This window comes from Calypte anna, chromosome 4A (assembly GCF_003957555.1).
Source record: "Calypte anna isolate BGI_N300 chromosome 4A, bCalAnn1_v1.p, whole genome shotgun sequence".
NCBI classification, from domain to species: Eukaryota; Metazoa; Chordata; class Aves; order Apodiformes; family Trochilidae; genus Calypte; species Calypte anna.
In genome coordinates this window covers 20,405,906-20,431,527 of record NC_044248.1, presented here as the reverse complement: position 1 = coordinate 20,431,527, position 25,622 = coordinate 20,405,906, and the positions used below count along the sequence as shown (strand labels likewise).

The 25,622-nt window shown below is 38.9% G+C and overlaps 1 protein-coding gene across 1 annotated transcript in view; it reads left to right on the top strand.

The window, feature by feature from the left end:
* Window positions 1-6,801: 6,801 nt before the first annotated feature.
* Window positions 6,802-25,622, top strand: part of MTMR7 (myotubularin related protein 7) — a 44,670-nt gene continuing 25,849 nt past the window's right edge. The window contains exons 1-2 of the mRNA XM_030449544.1: window positions 6,802-6,895; window positions 25,365-25,487. Coding sequence (XP_030305404.1) covers window positions 6,872-6,895; window positions 25,365-25,487 — 147 coding nt within the window. The 5' untranslated portion in view covers window positions 6,802-6,871. The remainder of the gene's footprint in view (window positions 6,896-25,364; window positions 25,488-25,622) is intronic.

The following is a 25,622-nucleotide window of genomic DNA, read 5'->3' as shown; positions in this document are numbered from 1 at the left end:
ATTTGCTATTCTTAACACTACTTAACATATATCATTCTTTTTCATTCTTTTATTTTTTTTTTTTTTAATGCATCTTGGAAGAAACTTAGTGTACTCCTTCCCAACAATGCTGTGATGCATTTGTTATGACTCCTGCAGCTGAATAGGAGCTTTCATACTGTTCTTATTTGCACCCTCTAAATAAGGCTGCTTTTAGCAAGATGTTTTCAAAGAGGTCTCAGACTTGATGCTATTTAATTCTATGCCAGACATTACATTCAAGAGAGGAAAAGGTGGCAGAAAACATCTGAAAAATAGTTGGGTTTTTACCAGTTTTCCCTTTTTAAAAACTAGGATTGTTTGAAGTTGTACAGATGAGAAAAGTCAGAGAAAAAGTAGCTACTTCACACACCACTGCCAGTGAGAACAAACCAGTGAAAAATCCTGTGCCTTAAGCTGCCTCGTTAAATGCAAATTTTAAAAAAGCTCTCGTATCATTCAGAGTACTAGAAAATGCATTATGCGAAATGGGGAAACAAAATACAGTCTTGTTATTCTTTTGATATTCTGACTGGTTATCTCTGACTACTGCATTCTCCATTCTTGGAGTGATTTGACAGCTGTAAATTCTCAAGGAAATAATCAATTGTAATGTGTACCATGCTCCAAAAAATATCTGGCATTGAAATCTGTTGAAAAACCTGTAAGACAAAATCAGGATGTAATTCAGTGCTGTGAAATCAGCTTCTTGGGTGGAATCCCAGACCTTTCAACTCAGTGGAAGTTTTGTAGGGAGAGAGTGTATTTCCATTTAAAATACCTGCTCCAAAATCAACAATTACCAAAGTAATGTAAAAAGTTAGTGTGCTTGCAAGAGAACTATGGATAAAATTATGAGAAGCACTCTCTGCTATAACCTTGTTATACCATCAAGCAGAAAAGCTGTCTGTCTCCTTGCTCGCTTTTCTCAAGCCTGTGAACAACAGGGTTGATTTTCTACACAAATTTTTGGATTAAGGTTTGGTCTTGGACAGTATGGTTTACATATGTCTATGTGGACATTTTAACCATTCTCTAGGGGCAACCACTAGATCCTTCAGGACCTCAAGATTCTAGAGACAGCTTTACTACAAGCTCTTAACTCCACACCAGTTGGGGAGGAGGCAATGCCAGAGCATGCATTGCACAGCCCAAGCTGGGTGAAGAACAGCTGTCTGCAAGCCACATAGTACGTGACTCTTAGTTAAATCCTTTCAAGAAAAAGGATTTCTGCTTTCCTTTTTCTGTTCATTGGACACATAGGCCTTTGTTTATTTTACTTGGCAAATTTGGTTCCATCTTTCTTTAATTCTGCTGACTGCACTAATGTTAAATATGGTATTACATTCCTGACACAGCTTACTGACCATGTTGGCAAAGGTATTGCTACACAAGTACCAAACATCATAAAGTTTTATTTTATAACTAAGTTCTGCAGTACTGTCTTATATTACAGAGGATATAAGGACATTCACTCTGCTTAGGCCTGCTCCTACCTTAAGATTCAACTGTGGCTGCCCCTTGGGAAGGGATGTCTGAGCTTGACAAGCAGCAATAAATAAAGCACAGCAGGCAGATCTAATTTTGCTGGCATTGAACTATCAGCACCTAATTTATCCTTCAGAGTCCTCTGGCATAATGTGCTGGAATAAATGCTCCTTTTTAGTTGTAGAGTGATTTGGCCATAAGCTTGCAGGCTGCCTGAATACACAGGGAGACCCATACTGCAAGTTCAGTTCAGTAGAGTGTTGAGGTACCCCAGAGGGAAGAAGGCACCAGCCATTTTGTCTCTGAAAAATTAAAAATTTCAAAAGACTTGCCCTCACAAACCTATAAATTCATCAGCTGAGTGTGGACAAAATGAGAGTGAGAGGGTGAGAATATAAATACTTACAATTTCCTCACTGTGAATTTGACAATGACTGAAAGTTGCCAGTTTCTTGAGGATGCTGTCAGTATGGATCACACGATAGCAGGAGCTGTCCACAATGATTACACTGACAATGATCTCACTATTGTGGAAACTGGATGGCCAGCAACAAGAATGACTGAGTAGCAGCAAAGGTCTGCAAACATCATGATGTTCACCTACTTCTCCACAGTGACAAATGATAAGAAGGGAGTCCATTGATGCTGAATGGTGGGCAGTAACTAAAACTTCATATCTGTGAACTTCATATCTACTCTGCCTCTTATAGTCAGCTTGGGCTATGGTGATACCGTCCCTTTCCTAGCTTTATAGAAGTAAAATCTTTTCTAACTCTGAGGATGCCACAGAGGACTCCAACCAAAGCCCAGATCAGGACACAGTATTCCCTTAGCAAATTTGTCTAGCTGCACAAGCAGCAGTTTCTGCATGATGGTCAAATCTGGATATGTGTTGGAGTGCCCTTTGGTCCAACAGCATCAGGTCCAATTGCCATAGACCAGCTTGCAAAACAGATGCAGTGAGCAGTGGCATCTTCAAGGCAGAGGGAAGGGCTAGAAAGGATGAGAATCTCAAGCATTGCTCTCCCAAACCCAGTAATGTATAATGTGCGTGAGGCAGATGGCTGGCAAGTATAGACAGAGAGTGGTCAGCCCTGTGTGGGTACCAAGACCATGGAATATCTCTTGAGCCAGCAGGATGTGAATGGCTCTCTTGAGGCTTGCACAGAGATCAGCATTAGATATGTTAGCTGGTGAGTAACAACTCAGTTGGTTCATGTTGTGGCATGCAGCAAAAATACAGTAGCTGCATATGCTTTATGTGTTGATTATAATAATTAAGTTAGTTAATTGTTAACCTTAGAGGGAACAGCTATGTACAACCATGTCTGTAGCTACCTGCAGTTAATGAAACTTCACATACAACACGTATGTTTTTCTGGAAACTGCATTCTTTCCACTCAGATGACAATTTTCAAACATGATAATTCATGCACCCTGACTGTGACCAGTGAGCAAAAGTGTTGGAACAATACCCCGGACATTCCACACTGGAAACATATTATATCAAACACTGTCTTTTCACGCACAACTCACAAAAACAATTAACAGAGATCAAGAACACAAATCTAATACTACACAGGGTGAGAAACTTTCAGGATTTAGAGAAAAGACATTGCCTGATCCTCAGAGATTTCATCCCAGGAATGCCAGAATCAGTTCAAACTTTCTTCAGAACCCACATCAAAATAATAATTTTTTTCCTCAACCCCAAGAAGCAGTAATGGAACCTGAAATATACTGATACTGTGAAAGTGAAACAATGTGGATTCAGGTATAAAACTGGACAAATTTTAGAAAAGAACATGTGAATCCAACCATAATACCCTTTCAGACATACACTATGACCCTTTCTATTCACAGATTTCTATGACCCTTGCTTAATCAGCTATTTCTCAAATTGCTTGTCAGTAGCTTAAAGCTTATCATGTAATCTGAACGTTCATTTCACAGAAGGTTAGTAAGCAAGGCTTCACAGACAGCTTTCACAGTGTCAGCTTATCTCCTTAATGCTAGCACAGATAAAGGGCTGCAGGAGTCACTTGATATACAGAAGGATTTCAAGAGGCACGAGTCAGCCAAAACTGATTCTGGCCACTTACTGTGATGGCTGCTTGTCAGTAAGATGGCAGGAATCACATCAGTTTCAGCCATTCTGATGGACATTCAAAGAATTCAGTTTTACTTTAGGACCTTATTAAAAAAAAAACCAAAATACAAAGCAGCCTTTAAGCAAAGTTTTTATGTATTTGTTGCAAAAAAACCCACCTGTTTTGTTTTCAACAAATAGTGTATGAAGAAGACCTGTATGCTGAATTGCAAGAGTAAGTGTTGTTGTCCACAAACCAGTTCTTCCCAGCACTGAGCCTGGAAGCATTTCCTTGGTGAGATTCCAAGCAGGTTTTTTTTCCTCTCCATTCTTTATCCACAAATCTACTCAAACCAATACTGTCTGCCTTTGGTCCAAAGTAGCATGGACTGACCCAAACCTCCAGGTCTTTGTCTCGCATATCAGACTTTATGTGGAGGATTCTGTCACATTGGGTATAGTTGTCCCAGCAGCAAAGCTCTTATACCACCAATTTCAAGTTGATTTCTTCCCTACAAGACAGTATTTATTATGTCTATAAAGCTAAATGACCAACTGTAGGCTACACTTGAAACTGAGAATACAAGTACATAAATCTATGCTTTGAATTTGTGTTCTATAAAAATGCAGTCTACACAAAACCACCTTTAAACTAGTAAAAAGTAATTGTAAAGAACAAATAAATCTATAAAGCCTTCCAGGTCTAACATAATGATTCAAATCCAATCCAGGTAGGTAGTAATAAATGCAAAATGTTTGAGCAGTCAGGAGACTCAATTGAATATAACAGTAATTTTTATGTATTGGAAGTGAAACATGGGCTTTGAGTTTTACTGGATGAGGCTGAAAGCTGACTCTACTGTTGTTGGATATAAAAACTAAATGGTATCATTCCAGCCTTCAGTGGCTGGCCTTTTTCACGTGACATTAATCAAGAACTTTGTTGGAAGTTGCAACAGATAGGTCATGTTGGCATGGCAAATTTTCCAGCAAAGGAGAAGACTGTGGAGTATAACTTTTTGTTGTTACTCAACTGTGAACAGAGGATTTCATTTCCAGTGTTGTTAAGACAGCAGTTTCCATGAGCATAAAATGCAAACAAATGTTAGAGAATTTTTTTAAAGGTTGTGGTTACTTCAGCTTTCCATGATAATTACAGTGGGTGTAAATATTATCTAAACCCAAGTTCTGCTAAAGCTTCACTCACCCATTAATTATTTTACCAGTCCAAGAGAGGTCAAAAACTGTCTCAGGATGTTGAGCAACCAATTGCTCACACAGTCTCCTCCGAGCAATGTCTTCATTTTGCAGCTATTGATGAATGTGAAGCAGAAACAAAATGCATTCTTGGCCCAAGTCTAAAAGTCTTCTTGCCATCAACAGTAGGGCTTGAACTTGGCTGTAATGAATCACAAGATGTACCAGAGAATAAGTATCTCTGGAGACTGAAAAGATAACTCTGCTTCCTTCCAACTTTACTTACTCACAAATGCCAAAATGTGGTAATGTATGCAGTGAATCATATCAGCCATAACTACAAAGGAAACATATTTCGTGGTTGGTTAATTCATAATTAATTCTGATAGTTCTGGCCTAAAGTAGAGTGCAAAATATGACACTGACGAAGAGTCTTGTGAAGTCCACACTTTACACAATTCATGCACTTTTTATGGATGCCATCCAGTAAATTTTCATAAAAAGCTATTTCCAGCCCTCATTTCAGATCTGTGTGAATAGATCTAAATAGCACAATTAAAAACTCCATGAAGAGAAGAGTTTTCATCCAACTGATGGTGCCTCAGATTATGGTCAAACCAACCACTCCTACCTAGTACTCGCAAATGAAATATGAGAGAAAGGAAGGCAGAAATGAGTTAAAAAAAGGTTGGAAGGAAGCAAAATGGTCAGATACAGAGATGGCTTAGGTACAACTCATGGTAGTAGATCTTTTGTCTCCTCTAGCCAGAGATGGCATAAAAAAACCTTGTGATGCTGAACCATAAAGCCATGCCTTAGCAAGAAAGTGGCAGAACTAAATAAACATTGGCAGGACTGGAGGCAATGCAGCTACACGTTGTTTCCTTTCCCATAGGTTAAATGCATTCACTTTGGGTTTTTTGGTAGCTTCATGTTTTTTTCTGATCGTACTTTATATTAAAATCAATAAAAAATAGATTGAGCATGCTCTGTTCTCTGCAGGTAAGAGAAGGGTCTGCAGGGAGCTTCTGCTGCTCTTATCATGGCCTTTCTGTGGTTTCACAGGCCTTCAAATTTGTTTCTATCCCTTGATGAGGCTAGGCCCTATTTCTAAAAAATTGCTGGAACTCACTGATCAATACAGAATACCTGGGCACCCTGCAAGCCTCAAAGGCTATTATTTATCAGAAAATGTTATCACCACTAGTCACTTGCACATAGGCATGTACAATGGAAAGTTTGTCTTTTTGCTCAGAATATGATAGTGATTCAAAGGCCGTAAGAGATACCTGTTCTTACTCTTCACACAGGTAGGCTGAGGAAACCAGCTCTCCAGAATTTCTTTTTGCTCCAAGAGGTAGCACATTTTTTGGACCAGCCAAGGAAAAAGACAGGACAAGAATTTTCAAGTGTAAGACTAAACACAAAAAATCTCCCCATCTAAATCTGAGGATGCAGCAAAATCGTGAATTACAGAAAAACAGATGCACAAAACTTGAGATAAGCAAAGTTCAGTGCTTCAGTTTTGCTAAGTGCCGCTTTTGTCTTTGAGGTATTGTACACACTGGGCTCAGGAACGAAAAAGAAAATGGGGGGAGGGGGAGGCGTTCTCAGACAGAGCTCCCTTCTATCTGATCTGATCTTTCCCGAAAGAAAGGACAGAGCGATTCTGTTTTAGGTAAGGCAGAAAAAGGCTGAAGAGCGCCTTTCGGTACGCGGGGGGAGCGAGCCGACACAGAGACCCCGCAGGCCGGGTCCGGGTCTGGGCGGGCCGGCGCGGAGCATCTCTGCGGACAGGCAGCATGGCAGCTGCTGGGGAGGTGGAGCCAGGCGGTGACCTGCCAGCATCCAGCGACGGGGACATTCTCTGCGTTGAATAAATAGTCCCTTTTCCTTGCTACCTGCGCCGGAAAATGCGGGGGAAAATAAAATAAAATTTTTAAAATTATATATATGTATATATATATATTTAAAAGCAGAGCTGGCAGGAGAAAGCAGGAGAGGGCCCAGGTGCGTACGGCTGCCTCTCTGCCGGCTGCGGGAGGTGCATGAGGAGCTGGGCCGGCGGGCGCTGCCGCCATGGAGCACATCCGGATGCCCAAGGTAGGTCCCGACGGGCGGGCACCGGGCTCGGGCTGGGTCGGGCTGGGCTGGCGGGGAGACGCGGCCCGGACACGTCCGCCCCAGCGACACAGCCGCCTGCCCTGCCCGCTTCTGCCGGGGCTACGGGGAGGCTCGGGTGGCAGAAGCCCTGCGGGCCTGAGGCCGGGACACCCATCCCCTGCGGGCCTGAGGCCGGGACACCCATCCCCTGCGGGGCTGCGAGCCGCTAGGCCGGGGCTTTGGGTCAGGTTGCTGTGAAATCCGCTCCGAGGAGCCGAGAGGTGACGGGCTGCCCAGGCGATGCATCCTGCCTGAGGGGGACACTGCCCTCAGCTGCAGGCATCCGAAATCAGAGGTGCCGTATTGGCTCCTCAGGTGCCTTTAGTTCACCCCAGTATGTCGGAGCTGGTGATGAATTTATTTAGCATTTGCATACCGGCATTTGGTCAGTGTAATGATGCTTTTCAAATAGCTCTCTCTGCGTGAGGCCTGTATTTGTTGACAAAATTGCCATCTTGCTCTAAAAAAGAAGATAGGGTTTTGGCATACAAAGGTTTTAGGCGAAAAGTAATAACAAAAAAGAACCTGAGCAATATTTTAATTATAAGTGGCAGATGGGATATGTTTTCACATTATTTACTTATTCGTTTATTTATGTGCTAAATCCCCTGCAATTTAATAAGTTTGTGTTTGATTTTTTACTATTTATTAGCATCATCTAGTATGATGATATGAATTTTAGATTAGACTATCTTCCTACTTCATCTGGATTTCTGGGCTGCTAGGTGTTAAGCTTCAAATAGGCATTAAGTTTCAAGATAGGCATTGGTAATAACTGCCTTTTTTCTCATTTAACTTTATGACCTATTATCTGCCTTTGTGGAAATTAAGAATATCAGAATAGTAAAAGGTATCCTACTGCAGGCAGGAAACAATCAGTGAAAGTTGTCTGCACAGTTTCTGACCATCAGCTGAAGAATGCTGAAAGCATGAATGAGGAAAATTGTGAAAACAATTTAATAGAGGTAGAAAAAAATCCTAAAAAGAAATGTGAATAAATATTTGTTGTGAATAGGAGACCCTAGCAAGTCCCTGTTGTGAGCAGAGGAAGCTTATCTTTTAGCTTGTCTACAAGCAAGTCCGTAAAATGTTACCGTGCATATGTAAAACCCATTTCTGTATCTGTCAACTGAGAAGGCTCTGTACTGATGACTCAAGACACTGAAAATCTTACGCAGTGTAAGGTGATTCTGCAGTCTTGATTCCTGGCATTACCTTAGATTAAAGCTATTCTAAGAGGTTTCTCTTTAATATAATAAAGGGCTTTAGGAGGCATGATTGAAAGCTACAAATGACACAAAAATCCTTTTAAAATCCGCATATAAATGAATAAAACCCAAGACATTCAACATGAGTCAGTACTGAAGTACCTAATCTCTTCGGTTACTTTTAAGTACACTTACAGTGTACCTACACTTACCTACCAGAATTTATGTTTTTCATGTGTTTACCCAGAAAACTTCAGCTTAAAATTGGGTTATTTTTTTTTAATTAATTTGTCTCTGATATTTTGGGATTTAACATTAAATTAATTCCAGTGCCAGCATTTAAAAAGAGGTAGGAGAAAGCTACGTGCATATAGTAGGGATATTCTCACTGTATCAAGTAGTAGTAGGGAGTATCACATTTCCTGACTCCATCCCAAGAGAAATTTGACAAGCAACTGTCCTACTCTGTAAAGGTATTAATTTCAGAATAATGACACTTTCTGAGATTCCCAGACCCAGCCAAGTTGAAAATTAAGATAAATCCCATGCTCAGAAAATTAATAAACTTAATAATATCTGAAAAAAAAAGTCCTGCCCCAAGTAAAAGCCTTTCCTCAAAAGACAGTAAAAAGGTCTGTATCACGTGATCACATGATGTCCATAAGGAGATGTCAATTTTTTTCTATTTTAATTGAAATATAACTGTAGTGACTGGTGGTTCACAGATATTAAAATAAATCTGATATAACATAACTGGCATTAAAAAACCCAGAGATTTCATACCAGTTGGACCAGTAGTTCATTTAGGTCACTACTCTGTCTGACAGTGGGAGATGGAGAATGTGTGAACCTATTAATTATCTGCACCTCTCAGCATTCACAGTTGTTGTAGTAAGGTTCAACCCTTTTATTTCGATTAGTGTCCACTTATGGACCCCTGTATGAGTTTGCCAAAACCCCTTCTGCACATACCAATACCCTCTGCCTCTACAGCCTGCATGGAAGCAGGTTCTAGAAGATTATGGCCAGACAAAATACTTTCTTTTGTTTGTTAAAAACTTCTTAATAGTTTCAGTCAGTGCTCTCGTTTCAAGGATCTGGTGAATAACAGTTCCATGTTCACCTTATTCATGACTTCACCACAAATCTTGATCACAGCCAACTGGATTTTAGTGATTTCAGAGAAATGTCAACAATGTCCCCAAGACCTCTTCCCTGTGTGGTTTCTATCAGTTCTGAGGCTGTGGTTGTATGGATATAGCTTAGGTTGGCTTTCCCAGTAACACTACTGTATGACTCTGTTCAGAAGCTCTTCAGTGTCTCTTTTGCCCACACACTGTGTTTTGCAAGAATCTTCTGGAGCTGTTGTGCAAAAGATAGAGCATTTAGATACAGCTAAAACAGCTTTTGATCATGCACAGACTTCAAGATTTTAATGTTTATTCTTTTCTTCCAGTCACTGAGAAAGCTAAAAAAATCAGCACCAGACTGGGATGTTTTAGGACTTCACTGATGACTCTTCTCCAGACCATTAATCCCTTGTCTTTGTTTCCTGTCCTTACACCAGCTTTGTCTGTAAACGAATCTTTCCTTCAGTACCATGGCAACTCAGTTTCTCTAATAACTTTCAACTGCCAACAGCTTTTTTGGAATGCTGGATATATTATATCCTCCTGGTCATACCCATGTGCTTCATGGCAGCATCACAGGGCTTCAGCAGGATTTCCTGCTGCAAAAGCCATTCTGGTTCTTTACAGCAGCCTGTGTCCACTGGGTCAACAATCCTCTTCTTTCACCTGCTGTTGCCATATATATGTAATTTGATTAATGATACATTGTCTGGTCTTTCACCAGAGGCCATGACACCTTAAGTCTAGTTCTGCAGAATTTAACCACTGTATCTCCTTAGCAAGTACAAACATCCTTGCAATGGTATTTTCAAAACTTAGTATCATCCTGTGTGTGAAGGTTGTAATTTGAGTACATTTTAAAATTTCTAGCAGTTGCTTATTACTAAATAGAATTATATATTATGCAAATAGTCTTCTAAAAATAAAAAATTACTAGAACTGCTGCCCTCCATGAGTCTGGATTGAGCAGCACATTTATGATTACTCTCAAAACCTAAAATATGAAAAAAATGCTCAGTTATAAAAAATTAATAAGCAATACCTATTAACAGCATCTTTTTAACATGTAGAGATATGTCTGGCCATGGACAGATTGATAGATGAAGATCTCTGACGATATGTTGACTTCATAAGGGAAGTTCTTGCACTGTTGCTGCTGTGACTTGTTTTTATTTGCCACTGTTCCATATAATTTGTGTTCATTGGCAGGAGGCCTGCTGACTAGTCTTATAATAAAGGATACATCAGATTTATCCCTGGTGTAACAGCTGTCTTCAGTGGAGATAGCCCAGAAATCAATTTGGCTCAGTATCTCATGTTAACACAATACTTGGGATGCCTTGAGTTGTTTAAGTGCTTTCATTTTGGTGATGTGATGGTAAGGTGTTTCCTTTCAATGACTCTGGAAGAATTTAAGATATGCTGCCATTTCTCATGTTAAAGAAAAATCTTTCTACCAGATATATTACCTCCCAAAACAAATTTCCATCATGTATAAGTGAGTGGGTCTCCTTTTCTTTTTAATCAATTTTCTTTTCCATAGTTCTTGCTTTTCATTGAAAAAGTTTTATAGTGTATGTCAGTTTTTCTGAAGTCTCCATAAGGAAACCCATATAATTTACATCCTCTTTTTATATTGCACATGTAAATGGCAAGATATTTGTTCAGATGCTTATCTAAGTGAATGGGAAAACTGAAATCAGAATGCCCAATCTTTACACTCCAACAACATATTCTGGGTTGCTGGAACTCTGTTTTTTTAAGCTAAACTGGCATTTCTGCCATTGCTCTCTGTGTGCCTTCCTTTGAGATAGGAGGCAATATTACAGATAACCATATCCAGGCTACCGTTCTTTTTGGAGAAATCTGGTTTCACTTTAGTGTTGCAGGAAGGAGGCAGCAGTCCTGACACTGCCAGGAACCATCTGGGGCTGTGGGCTGGTTGGTTATGCTCCAAGCCAAGGAATGGGGTGCCATGGGCACTTTGCCATAGTGCCCTTAGCTCTTGGCTAAACATTTCTTTCTTTAGTTTCCTACTAAATGTAAGGTAAATGATATGAGTCTGGCATGACGTTGCCTTTTATTGGTGTTCTGGGTCCTCAGCTTACAGGAGAGACTTTACCTCTTTTAAGTGTCAAATGAGTTTTCTGTTTAAGCGTTGTGTAAAGATGGACAGTATGAACTTTTCTGTTCTTTCTTCTAAAGGTACAGCTGAGAGCAGTGCACCTTACAGCTCAGCTGATGCTTTCTGATTCCATAACTGTTCTCTCACTTTACCATCATAGTTAGAAAATATTTAACATGCTCTGGGGCTAGGTCAATTTAATAACTTCAAACATGTAATTTTACTTCACTGCTTATACTCAAAGTGACACATTGAAACATCTATGCTAATTCTGGACACTTTAAAATATGATTTTGTGTATCATATATTTTTCTTTATGTTAATAAATCTCCCCTATCTATAATGCAGTTTATTTTCTTTGGATTCCCTTTATTCCATATTTGTACTGTGGAACTTTGAGAACAAATTATAAATTTAGTGCTCATGAGCTTTGTAATATACTACATTGAAAAGCATTTTATGGTCTAACATTTGGGACTGGAGGTGGATAAAATGAAAATAGGAGCTGTGTAGGTGATGTGGGACTGGATTTAAAATCTCTGTTTGCAATTTGCTCCTAAAATATTGGTTTTAAATTGGATTCATCAAGACACCTGCTTGACCCAGTGTCAGTTTAGAGTTAAGCGAAATCCTGTAGCCATTATTCTCAAAAGATTTTGTCAGAAAATGGTCAAAAGGTCATGAAAATCATGGTTATTATGCATTCATGATACCTGCTTAATTAACTTCCATCTCAAAGGTTGTGGGGTTTTGTTTTGGTTTTTATTCTTTTTCTAATTCACCTCAGAGAACTGTGGTCTTTAAACTACAGATATATTTGCCTGGATGTCAGAACCACTGTCTGATTACTGTATGGACCACAAACTTGATCCAAACTATGTTTACAGTTTACCTCACCCCTAGATCATATTGTCATAGCTGATCTGACTGTCCTACAGTCCAGCTGGGGATTGCCCATCTCAACCTCATTTTTCTCATAATATTTAAGGCACTTATTATGTCCTTTTGGGACTTGAGGAGACCCAGAGCTGTCTTTGCTTTGGGTGGTTTTCAATATAATTTAATTATTTATGAAATTAAAACAACTTCTACTAAAAAGAAAAATGGCAGTGTGATTTCAGTGAATCATATAGCTGGAATTGCTCTCTGGGCCTTGGATTTCCTCCTCCCCCTCATTATGGGTTTAGTTTGGCTCATTCCCTCTGTGTATATGTGAATAGTAGACTTTGTCTTGTTATTTTGGAAGATTTTGGTCACTGTTTTATTCCCTGAGCAGTATCTCCCTGTTCTAGTTCACTGATTTGGACGCTTTACTTCTTTCTCCTGGGCTTGTCTTGTTGTGTGCCTATTATTTTCTGTCTTTTGGAGTGTTTATATTGGACTCCACCTTCTTTCCATTGTTCAGTTCTTGCGATTTTATTTTTTCCTTACCAGGAACTTTTCAATTCCATATTTTTAAATTGACATGTTATTATTTACCACGCCAAAAAGAGTCACAGAAAGCTATTGTTGCTGAAGTTCTGTGAAAGCATCAGCAAGCTTCTGATGCAAGTTTGCCTGCTTTCCTGGGCAGAATCCCCACCCAGAAGATTACTGGGGATCTGAGAACTTCCTTAAACTTAAAACTTCAGCAGTGAAATGGGAGACTTTGGGATTTCTCAGCTCCATGGTCCTAGGTCAGTTCTTCAGTCTAGCTAACCATAGCTAACCAGTCTAGTCTAACCATAGCTAGATCTTTGTTCCTGTGTCCACAGCCAGCTCTCACAGTCCACACTGAGCCATCACATACCAGAGGTCTGGGAGACTTGCATTTGGCTGTGGACTTAGAAGCTTTGGTTCACTCCATGAAACAAGGAGGAACCTGAAAACTCAGGTAATTCAGGCTTGTTCATTGTTAGGACACTAATTTGGTCTCCATGTGGTAGAACTGAACCAAACTGAAGCTTTCCTCCGCCCAAAAACCCATCCTCTTTCTAGAGCTTAGAGTTGGAAGCCCTCACTTCTGAGCTTCAGAGTGCTTGAGGTTTTCAGGGTGCTGGTGCTCTGGCACAGCTGTCAAAGGGATGGAAGTCTATCAAAGTAGGGGTGAGCAGATGAACTCTCAAAATGCTAAGGATTACGCTGAAGCTTTCAAAATGAAGTATTGCTATTTTTAAACAGTCAAAAAATCTTCATTCCAAGTAAAAAGCTTCAGACAGCATAATTTTTCATACTGAAGCAGAAAGCATTTTCATCAGTGGTTACTTCATTAGTTGTGCCTATCTTGAACTTCATTAGGATTTCAGTGTGAATAAATAAAATATTTCATGCATTGTGATAGGCCATGGAAATGGCTCTCACATAGATAGACTTTAGATTTAATGTACCAGGTTGAACCTCATCTTGCACTACCAGGGCTATCCTGGAGGGGTAAGAAAAAACTAAGGTAGAGTGATCCAAAGCACTGTGTATTTCTGCTTACCACACAAGCACTTGCTTAGGGCATGGAGCCAAAAGATTCATTTCAGGAGCACATCACAGCCATAAAGTCTTCTGTGCCATTCTCTTTCCCTAATTTTGTTATCTATACAAGATTTATTTCTATTACAGATGTGTTTTGTCCAGCAGTGTTAGTCTGGTGAGGCAGTTGACATCCCCCTGCCATCCTGTTGATGAAATTTTAAAATACCACACAATTATCACACTTTTCTCCCTTTTCTTTGAGCTTGGAGTAGGTGGCACAGGTAAAACTGCAACATGATCCATAAAAAATCCTGTTTTGTTAAAATAGGTTGCAGTTTTTCTATTGGCAACAAAATGTTATGTTACCTAAATAATTGCATGTCACTGTGATTTTTCAAGTTACTTGTTTGTTACAGAAGACTAGAACTAAATATTTGGGGTGCAGATTCATCTGAATTTTCACTTTTCTGTTCATTTGAAAAATTTTGCCTTGTTTTGGTTTGGTTTTGTTTTCTTTTGTTTTATCCCATGCTTTTTTCCCTTCTGTTTCTTTTTTTTGGGCGTCACTACTTATGGGATGACATTTTTAATGTTTAACATTAGATATATAATGTAACACCAGAGGCTCCCTGGACACAGTCAAAGGAACTTACAGAATCCCATTATTCTAGATTCACAGTCTTCATTCACCATATATTGTCATGTGCAGAAATCTCTTAGTTCCTCAAATAAGGTACTGAAACTTCGATGGCATTAATACCTTCTTAATTTTCTGATATTATCAGCAACTTCTTCTGTTCCTTATTCTTAGATATGTTTTCTCAGTTCTCTAATGGAAGTCATATTTCTCATACTGATATATTAATATACATTGTCTTGAAAAAAAGGAAAATTGCTCTATCTCTGTTTCATCTGTCTCTGTTCTTATTTGGTCATCCCATTGGAAGTGACATGTGAGACAGTTAAAGCTGTTAAAACACATCCTATATTCATCATCTCAAAACTCTGCACCTGTGTAGCAGTAAGAGCCTAGGAGAGCTGATCATGGAATTAATAGTTAATTCAATGTTTACTCATTCTATTTAATCTACGGCAAGCCCAGGAGCTTACTGACCTTTGTGAGGTGAATGACTTCCCAAGTGAGCAGAGTGAGCTGGTTTCCTAGATAGATTGATGGTCCTTCTAATTTGGAACCAGAACATCTGATTCAGAATACCAACTAACAGACACTGGAAAGGGAAGTGAGGGAAAGTATGATCCATCCAGACAGATGCTTCCATATTTATGTCCTGAAGCATGAACACTCATGGAGCCAGTTATCCTAATCCAAAAGTCTTTTAAGGCAAGGAAAGAATTCCTCTAGCTTGAAAAGGCTCAGTACCTAGCATTTTGTCTTTTATGGTTTTGGTTCAGTTTTCAATTGGTTTTCTTTATTTTGCATTCCCCTTAACATTAGGGCCCTTCTATTCTGAATGCTCTTTCACTTTTGAAACTTGATTTTCATACATAAGCCTTTTTCCAATATGCACTTAATTTCTGGTTTGTATTTTTATAAATCAGGTCTTTCTCTAAGTACCTTGTTTTTTCCACACTGGGAATGGAAAGACACCTCCCTTCTGGGATCTGTATTCTGACTCATTCTATTAATTGGAAAGGTAGTTTGTCCTTCAATTTCTAGTTTTGTGTCTATTCCTTTTAGTTTAGACAGCTCTGTTAAGTCCATAATAATATAAATATTTTCCTAATCCCAGAGCTGGCAGACTTTTGGATTTTCTATGCCAGACTTTCATATTTTCAGTTAATATGAACCTCAATAAAAAGACAGCTGGATAAAGTCATAAAACAAGCTCTAAAAACATGGATAGCCACATACTTTAATTTACTGTCTTGGTGTCCGTGTCTAAACCAGTAACTCTAACACTTAACTGCACTTAAAAAGTAGTACTGAAAGTCATTAAGAGAGCATGTCTGCTGGGGACTCTTTCATTTCTGCTTATGCATAGTAGGAGGCTGAGGTTGGAACAGGGGATTTGGGAAGTTTAGCTTTGGAGTGGTCAGGGCTGGAATCTCTAAGCCTGCTGTTAATGGACTCGAGTGGGTGGTATTTGATCCATCAATGTCTGTAAGCTCAAGGAATGGTCCATGTGCAACAGAAAATACACAACATTTCCTGATGTGCAGGTGTATTCTGCTGGGAAAGTAAGATCTCTACCATGAAAAAAGGGAGTCCTAGAAATCCATCTTAAATGCAGACCTTTTGAGTCCTGCACAGCTTGGATGGGCTGGTACTGCTGCTCTAAAGCTGACTGCTGAACAGAGTGTGATTCTGAACATCCAATGGAGCAGCCTGTACCAAACAAAGAAATTTAAATGTACATATCTTTTCAGTTTCCCTTGGCTGCATGTAGAATTCTTTCTCCCTACTCCAGGTAAATGCGGTGAGCAGTACAATAATTATGTGCATATTTCTCAGAACTAAATCTAAACAATTCTTGCAAATGTAGTAAGATTTACCAACTTGAGGAAAAACTTTTTTCCCCTAAATTAAAGCTGTTTGACAGGGTTTTTAATAGAACACGCAGAAAACTTAGGAAATTCCTCAGTTGCACCCTTCTTTTCTGGACAAATGGGATCTATTATGGACTGAGAGAAAAAAACACATTGTGGAAGAGATTTGTTGCAATCTTGAAACCATATTGCAATGCTATATACACTTGTAATAGGTTACAGTTCACTGCATACATAATGCAAGTGCTGCTCAGCTGCATCTGATAATATGGCACTGACCTCCCACTTTTTAAAGATCTTTGCATACAATATGGTTATTTTATCCACATTGTTAGGTAATTAGTTCACTGTTTTGCTTGTCCTAATTTTTCCATCTCTTTTCCAGTATTTCAACTTCACTTTAGCCCTTCAGTAAATTCGACTTGCTTAGATTTTAAAAAAAAATAAAGTTCTCCCATCATGTCAGATTTCCCCTGAGGAACCCTTGCAAGCTTAAGGTGTCTTTAGTTAAATTTAATTGTTTTGGTATTTTTGGCTTTGGTTGGTTCTTTCGACATGTGCAACCATCCAGCTCCATGTTGCAGATTGATTGTGCATTATTTAACTGCACTTGGAAAGTATTTTCAGAGATGGAAATGTAAAAAGAATTACATGGATCAACTACAGTTTTCATGACTCTTATGAAATAGAATAGAAACCATATTAAATGGCAGGATTAATTGGCACTTTGGTTTTCCTTTATTCTTGTTCCAAGGCTATAAAGAAAGATCACTTACTGTATATTTAGTTTACCGAGTACAACACTGTACTATTTTTATATGAAAAAAATTGTAATTGCATTTGGTCTTTTGCATGTTGTATTTTTTCACTCCCAGGAATTATACTGAACACATGGATAGCTGAGGTCAGCTCGGGTGAGGAAAGCTCGAATGTTCCACTTGGCCTCAAACCATACCAGCTGTGCTCCTTTTTTCTCATTAGGCTCAGGCTTTTGGCTTGCGCATGCTCTTTCCTTAGCTTTTGCATGTCTGCAGTGCTGAAGCCAGTCAGACTCCTGCCATTATTTCCCAGGATTCAGTTTCTTCTTGCTTTTATTTGGGTGTGTAACATCACAAGGTGAGTAGGGATGGTGACTGAAATCCCCATGCAGCTTAGGAATGTAAGAGAAGATGAAGTCCTGGATGGACAAGAAGCAGCACTCTTTGGGCTGCATGTGTTCCACTAATCTACCAGAGGCCACCTCTCTTCTTTGGCTTTGGGTCAACCTTTTTAGCAGCATAGAACATTGTGAAAGTGGTCTTTCTTTACCCTTGAGGAATCACTGAAGCTCCTTTGTACAGTCAAATGTCAAGGTACTTGAAACGTGGCAAATGCTTTGCAGGCTTTTGTTGTAGACCAAATAATTTTAACTGGCTAAACAACAGAGCAGCTCCTGAGGATGTGGCCTGAGCTAGGACATTCCTTGCTTAACCTTAGTGAGCAACTTTGTCCTAGCTGGAAAGGTTTTCCTTTTGTCTTTTCTTCCCTTTTGTGATAAGGAATTAGAGGAATTAGCAATGGTTCCTCCTAAAGGAGCCAGAAGCACTTGGTGATACATGGGAGCAGAGTTATTTTGTTCTTGGCTGCCAGATAGGTTTTCTCACTTCCTTCCAGGAAGGAAGTTCTCCTTCCAGATGCAGAGGGATAATTGTGATGTGCAGCTTCACCCTTACCATGGCAGAACTGGCAGTTCAAGTCTCTGCTACATCAGGTTTAGCTAACAGATGGGAAGCAAGCATGCAGACCAAAGTGTGCCCAGTCAGAATAAAACTCTGAGATGGTTCTTTCTGATTAAGGAGTTGGTTTTATTTGAAAATCCTGAAGTAGAGACTGTTCTGTGTCAAATAGCATCTCCTGCTGCACATGAGTGGTGGTGTGTCAGGAAGCAAAGCCATGTGGAGAGGAGTGGGACTGAGTTTTGCTCCCAGGCATGAGACCTTTTCCAGTCTGACCAATTTGCTCTATGGCTTTGCTTCTCTCCTTTCCATACTCCAGTCTGAGTTCACAGTCAAAACTGATCCTGCATAGGAAGGAGCTGTCCCATATGGAGTTGTAAACTGCATGAGAAGGTAGTGTAACTTCTGCTGTGCTGAGATACCAATGCAGCTCAAAGAAGTGAGAATGAAAGTAGCATATTCAAGAAGCACTGAAAATAGGCCATGCAGTCAGAGCTTATTCAAGAAGTAATCCATAGTAAAAATGAAAACAAATTAGGGTACATGGATATTTTTAGGAATAACATTTTAATACATTTTAAAACTTTTCTGGACAGTTTCAGGGTCATTTCTTTGCCATTCTTTGTTAGGTGGGTGTCCCATTGAAACTGGTGGGATTTCTGCCTGAACAAAGCTTTGTCCCATGCTTTTCCCTAATATGACATCTTTTTCATGAATGACCTCCTTGCAACTGTATTCATAAGTCATTTGTCATGTTTATTCTCTTGAGTAAAAAGAGCCTTCCATCTGTTCTTAATCTGTGTTCCCTTCTATTTTTTTTAAATTTCTATTTTTGTTTCCTTCTTTTTGTCATCTGTGTTATGTTGAAAATGAGTTTCTGGCCAACTTTATTTATCCCCGTGTAAGGGGTTGTAATAATTGAAATAAATCTCTTGGCAGTCTTTTCTTTAAGCCTAGGCAATCACAGTCATCAGGCAAAAATAAATGATGGGGGCAACACCTTCAGATACATGATGGAAGTTTTTACTCAGATAACACTCTCCAGTCTGGTTTGGCAAATGCTTTTTTTTTATTATTATTTTTATTTTTTTAATTTTTGTTTTTTTTTTTTTTTTTTTTTTTTTGGCTAGTTTTACACCTTCTTATTCTTTACCTGGGATTTTCTGATCTGGTTTCTCCTACCAGCTGTTCCTTTTAGTCAAAGCACGTGTGTATGGTATGTATGCTTCTCCTTCGTGTGTCAGTGCCTACACGATTCTCCAATAAATATGAATCAGTTTAGATGAAAAAATGAAGCACTTTTTGGAGAAAAAGGAGGAGATTAATTACCACAGTCTCTCTTTCTGATATTAAATTTAACATTGTTTATTTTCAGTGATAATGCTGATTTCTCAACATGCTGCTACTGTTTAGATAGAAAAACTCAAGTTCTTCTAAAGCACTGTTGGAATGTGTCTTCCTCTCTTGTGGAATGAGTGCATTCATGTTCCCTCTAGACCATTTAAAGACACTGTTTGACCTGGCTTTCTTTTACTGATTGCAAGGGTGAAAAAGAAGAAAGAAGGCTCCTTCTCAGGATCCTTTGATCAGCAGAATGAAATCTTAATATTGAGGCTGAACCTACTTTTTTCTTGTCAATGGGTGAAACATATTGCTTTTTCAGAAAGTCTGGTTAGCTGGAAACTCAGCAGAAAAAACACAGATGGAGCTCAGATGAAAACCATGTAAATTCATGTTAGAGGTTGTGCAGAGTTTTTAGAACAAGCTCCTGAGAAGTTAGATATCTGTACTTCTTCTGGAAGTACTTCATGCCACTTACTTGATATAAATCAGAACTGTGGACTCAAATCCAGGTAGACTTTAGATTTAAGCAGTTCACTTTCCCTTGGAAATTATGTTAGAGAAGATAAAGCGGTTCATGAGTAAACCTTCTTAGTATTAGTAAACCTTCTTTATTTTTTTCATACTGCAATCACAAATTGACATACATCACACGAGAACTCAGCAAGGTTAGTCAATAAATCATGCTAATTTTTACTGAGCCAAATTTTGAGATTCTCATTTAATTTCAACTGAAATTTACTGTACTTAATGAGGTCAGCAGGAATAAGGGCTAGCTAAAAATTCAGTCTGCTGCATCATCTCACAAACATTACTTTTTCCTTGTTGAGCCTGGTGAGAGAGCTCATTTTGAGTTGTACTTACCCATACTGAAGTACTCAAAAACTGAGAAGCTCTTGTTAGAATGTAGAAAACATCTGATATTTTGGATAGTCTGCAGTGCTACAAGAAAGCTTGAAAGGAAGTATGAAGAAGTCTGCATTCTAAAATAAATAGGATTTGTCAAGAGTTCCACTTAATCAGAGCAAAGAAATATAGGCAATTAGACTAAATAAATGTTTCTGTACAAATCTTGAAGTCCAGAAGAAAAAATGTTGGAACTAATGTTATAAAGAGAATGTTGATATAATAGCATTTTACAAACAGTAGAAGAAAAATAATCAATGTGTCAGACTAATATCAGTGACAAATTATATATGAAAGACAGGTAAAATCATACCTGTCGAAGAGCATGTTTCTGTCTTGAAGAAAACGGAGCAGAATCCCATAAATTTACTGCACCATAAAAGCAAAGAGTCCCTACAGTTTGAAATTACAAGATCCATTAGGGAAAGCAGAGCTGTAGCACCACAGGGCTGCAATACAGTGTTAGCAGTGAAGTTCCAAATATCTTCCCAGAATTATGGCATTGCCTAGGACAACTTACACAAGATCAAATGGGGCATGAAGCTGGGAAATGTGGTAACAGTGGGAGGCATCCTTCACCAATCTGAGGTTGGGTAAGTGGGCTGGGGACTGTGTGACCCTGCATAAAACTTCAGGGTTTTTGTATGATTGCTTATTAGGAGGCTGTTTGTCTACTGGGGGGAGAGGGAGAGGAGTAGCTTGAAGTCATTCTAAATAATTCTAGAACCTTCTTCTTAGAGAATTACAGGAAGACCTGGTTCAAAGTACAGCTAGAACCTCTGTGGGACAGCAACTAATGTGCTTGTATTCACTATACTTAAAATACCAAAAAAAGCAGGGAATGAATCTCCCATGGCAATGTGCAACTTCAAAGGGGAAACTACATAAAAATGTGAAAACTTTTAAAGGGAAGAGAGCCAAAACCTAAAATGTTTATAGGAGTTGTGAAAATTGTTTAAATATGGGTGCTCACTGTAAGCTGACTTTCTAGAAAAAGGCTTTGAAAGACCAAGAAACCATTTGCATAAATAAACAGGAGGGTGAAGAAGCAAGAGGATGCCTCTTATTAAAAGAACTTCCTTTACTTGAAGTAAAAGTGCTTTCTTCAAGTTGAAGTTATGTCTAAATGAGGAAAACAAAGCATAAAAAGTTGAATATATATAAAAAAATAAGTCAGGCCAAAAGATATTTTGGAGGATAACTAGGCAAAACCTAGTAGAAAAACAATTTTCAAACTGTTTTTAAATAGGTGAAATCCTGGCAGAAAATCTGCAGGACCAATAAATTATCAAAGTAAGGAATGTATTTAGGGATATCCCCATTCTGGCATATTTCTCTGTAAACATTTTATTTCACCAATAAAATCATTATAAGAGATGTCAGAAGAAATGGCAACAATGAACACTGAAAAATTACCTGGAGCAGATTGTATCCATGCAAGATAAGAGAGCTAGAATACAAAACAGTCAAGCCAGTAAAAATGGTGTAATGCTTAAAATTTTCCCAGTCTGACAAAAACGGAGGTGATAAATAAGACACCTAATCTGAGAAAATCAGCAGGAGCTGCAACACACCCTAGGCCTTCTTCTAATCATTAGATTTATGGACAAGTATGGTAAAACTGGGGAGAATCAGCATAGGTTTGGTAAAGGAATCTGGAATATCTGAATTTTCTTTGTAAAAGTAGCTGAACATCCAGATGAAGGTGATTCATTTGATAGAAGGTAGCTGGTCTTCCTAAACTCACTTGATCATGTCATAGATCATCATCATAGATCATAGACATCTCTCAGTCATAGATAGTTAAAAAATAAGAAATAAATAGTAAGAACAAATTGCCCATTTTTCCAGCAGAAGGAATTTATTGCTACAGATCCAAGGAATCCGGAAGAGTCTGTGATGTTCAACTTAAAAAAGCTTTGAGACATACTGAAGGGAGGGGATGCCAGAGGTGCCAAACTCCACTGATAGTAGAAGCATGATTCAGGGCAGGAGAAATGAAAGATTGCTGTAGCACTTTGCAGCAAGATCCCAGGATGCTGATGATAAAATTAATCACTGATAAATGTATGATAATACACACAGGGGTTAGCTCTTACTAAAGCAGACTTGGCTTGGAGTTCAGCAGAGAACAGAAAAGGAATGTTTGAAAATTTTTGAAAACCAAATAGAGAAAAAAACAGTAAACTTCACCGTTCTGGTACACAAACATGTTTGTACCCATATCTTCAATTCTCTTTGCACTTTTGGCCTTTTTTTTTAGGAAATAGACCTCTTGTATGATAATCGGAAGTGTGGAAGAGCTTATCTGGAACAGCTTCCACCAAGGTGACAAGTACATGAAGTTGGGCTTTTCAGTCTGTGAGGAGAAAATGGAGGAGAGAGCCTGTGACAGCATCTCTGGCACAGGGAAAGGGAATGAGGAATGACATTCCCTCTTGGCAAAGTTGCTCACTGAATGCATGGCTGCACCTGCTATTGGTGTCAGTTCCAAAGCACGCAAGAGGAAGGGCTTTTTTTTTGTTGTACAACGTATAGCTGAAATGAGAGGGAGGGTTCACTCTCAGAGGGTGTTTGTTGTGGGTACCAGTAAGTTACAGGGATTCAAAATGTTTTTTGACAGAATTCAGGGAATCAGAGTGCAGTTAGGGTGATACAAATGCCAGAAGCACTGCCATAAGCAGCTGCAATTCCCTGCACTGAGGGACAAATTGCAGGGCTGGGCAAGCCTCTGGTCTGACCCAGTGCAGCCATTGTATTTGTTATCATGAAATATGACTTACTGAACTGTGCTTGGTGATCCAACCTTTAATTTATTTGTAACTGTAATAAAAATACCCAACCAAAGGGGAGCCTTTGTTTGTTTGTTTCAGCATAAGTCAGACATGGGTCTCTGATCAAGGAGCGGGGAGAGGATGTGACTAAGAGGGCTGGAAATTCATCTGTCTGTCAGCCCCTGCCCAGGTCTCTGCCTTGCTTGTATTTCATGTCCTGAGCTACCCCAGTTTGCAGGGTGAGGATGGTGGCTGCCTTGTGCCAGGGCAGAGTCTTCATCCACACTGGACTAAGGTGTAGATTCCTTGTTTTGTCCAAACAAACCTCATTTTTATCATCATTCCTGCTCTTTTATATCTCCTCTGTTGCTCACTACAGAATGCTTGCTGGGTTAATGCTGTGTTTCTTTCATTCTTCCATTCCTCCTCACCCAACATATGACCTCTGAAGTAGATGGTCCTGGGAAAAGACTTCTTCCATGCTTTCTAGATGTTTTATTTTTGTTTAAAGTAGATTATAGCAGGCCTTGAGGGAGAAGACTTGGTTTTACTAATTGTTTGATTTTAAGCATTTTGCCACCAAACTGGCTTATTTTGGTTTCTTTAGTCCTTTAATCCTGTTTTTTAAATAGCGTAATGTATTGGGAATAGACATTGTAAACATGTAATTCTTAGGTGCTGGCATAATTCTATTTCTGGTATGATTTCAGTGGAATTATTTCTGCAGAATTTTGACAATACATGGCTACATCCCATCTCTGAGAGCATTTTAGGATGCTTCTGTCAAACTAATCTGGAATATCTGTGATTAATGAACCAAACTGATTTTGCTGATCCTCTGGTTCTTCTTTGTTAGACCCAGCTCTGATTTTCAGAGGAAATTTTCATCAGGAGATGAATGCAAAATTACATTTATTTCAATGCAGAAGTGATACAGTTTTCTTTAACTTTGTTCTTACACCCCCTTACATTTTCTTAGAGCAACATTTAAGTCAACCTCTGCAATTCAAATACAAGACCAGTCTCATGATTTTTAGTGGGATGCCTTCAATAGTTATCAGCTCCAAGTCCTGAAAAGTATCTGAAAGTAATGATGTCTTTAGTGAAAAGTTGAAATAAAGGTATAGAGAAGATCAGCCAGTGTATTGAAAAATTTTTGCAGTAGTGGACAGGCTTCATAGATCTGTGCTGCTGTTTGCCTGACAAGCGTGTGCTCTGGTACATTTTCAAAATTATAAAGCCAGAAAAGACTACTTTGATAATTTACTACAACCTATATGATATGAACCATCAGTATTGCTTGGTTTCACTTTTTTTGAAGTAGGTATTTTTTTCCAGGAATATGTCTATTTTAGTTTTAGAATTGTGTTAATGGGAAACTCATTAAATGCATGGTAGCAAATTGTTAACTATTTTAGGCAGTTTTTATCCCATTTAATATCCACCTTGTTGGGTTTTTTTATTGCTCTAGTTCTTCAGTCAGAAATGCCATATAGTATTAGATAAATGCCTGTGACACATGCCATACACAAAGTATTAATGGTATGCGAGCCACAAGCTGGTGATCTTAGAATCAATAGCACATTATGGGCTCACCTGTTGTCAGGTTTATAGCAAAGATAGAGCGCCCATTTTCTGTCCAGTCAGGCAGAGAAGTGGATGTGAAGTCCTTGCTTTCCACTGAAAAGTGACTTAAGGCAATTTTTTTTTTCTGGTGTGAGCACTGCTGTCAGCCCTAATAGGAGGATAGGGACAGGGAAACACTTTTTCTAACTATCAACAGAGGCTTCTTTGGGAGCCTGAGTGAGGCCCACTGAAGAAGGACACTCTACCACTATCACCTCCTCCTTATTATTATTTTTTAAATTTAATTCCCCATGTATCATAGATAATTCCGGAATGGCTTGAATGGGCAACGTGGAGCTAGAGTTTAGCTGTAGGCCAGGCTCTGGCATGCTATCCCAGGTTTTTTGGTAAAGTGAGATAACAGGAAAGAGCTCAAGTGAGAAACTGACTTTGGAATTCTTTGCTAACAGATTTTTGGATGTAGACATGCCCTAAGAGAGGGAAAGATTAACATCAACAGAGACAGATCATATAGTATAATAACATTTTTCTCATACGGTTATACTCTTCTGATAGTAATTTCTTATGGTACTGAAAAGAACTTTTTAATGGACAAAATGTGGATATGTTAAGATCTCTCTATGGCAGGTTATGCCGTATCTTAAATATTTTTTCCTGCCATTTCTTTGTACAGGTGGAAAATGTTCGGTTACTTGATCGCTTATCTTCAAGAAAAGCTGCACTGGGGACCTTGTATTTAACAGCCACCCATGTCATATTTGTGGAGAATGGTTCTGAAACTCGTAAAGAAACCTGGGTATGATTTATTATTATTTTCAGATAGCTCTAGATGTATAGACTTTATCGATGGTGATTTGAAACTAACTTGCAAAGCAGTTTAAAAGTAGTAAATTAGTTCACATGGATGCTTTATAACTTCAGAGTGTGTAAA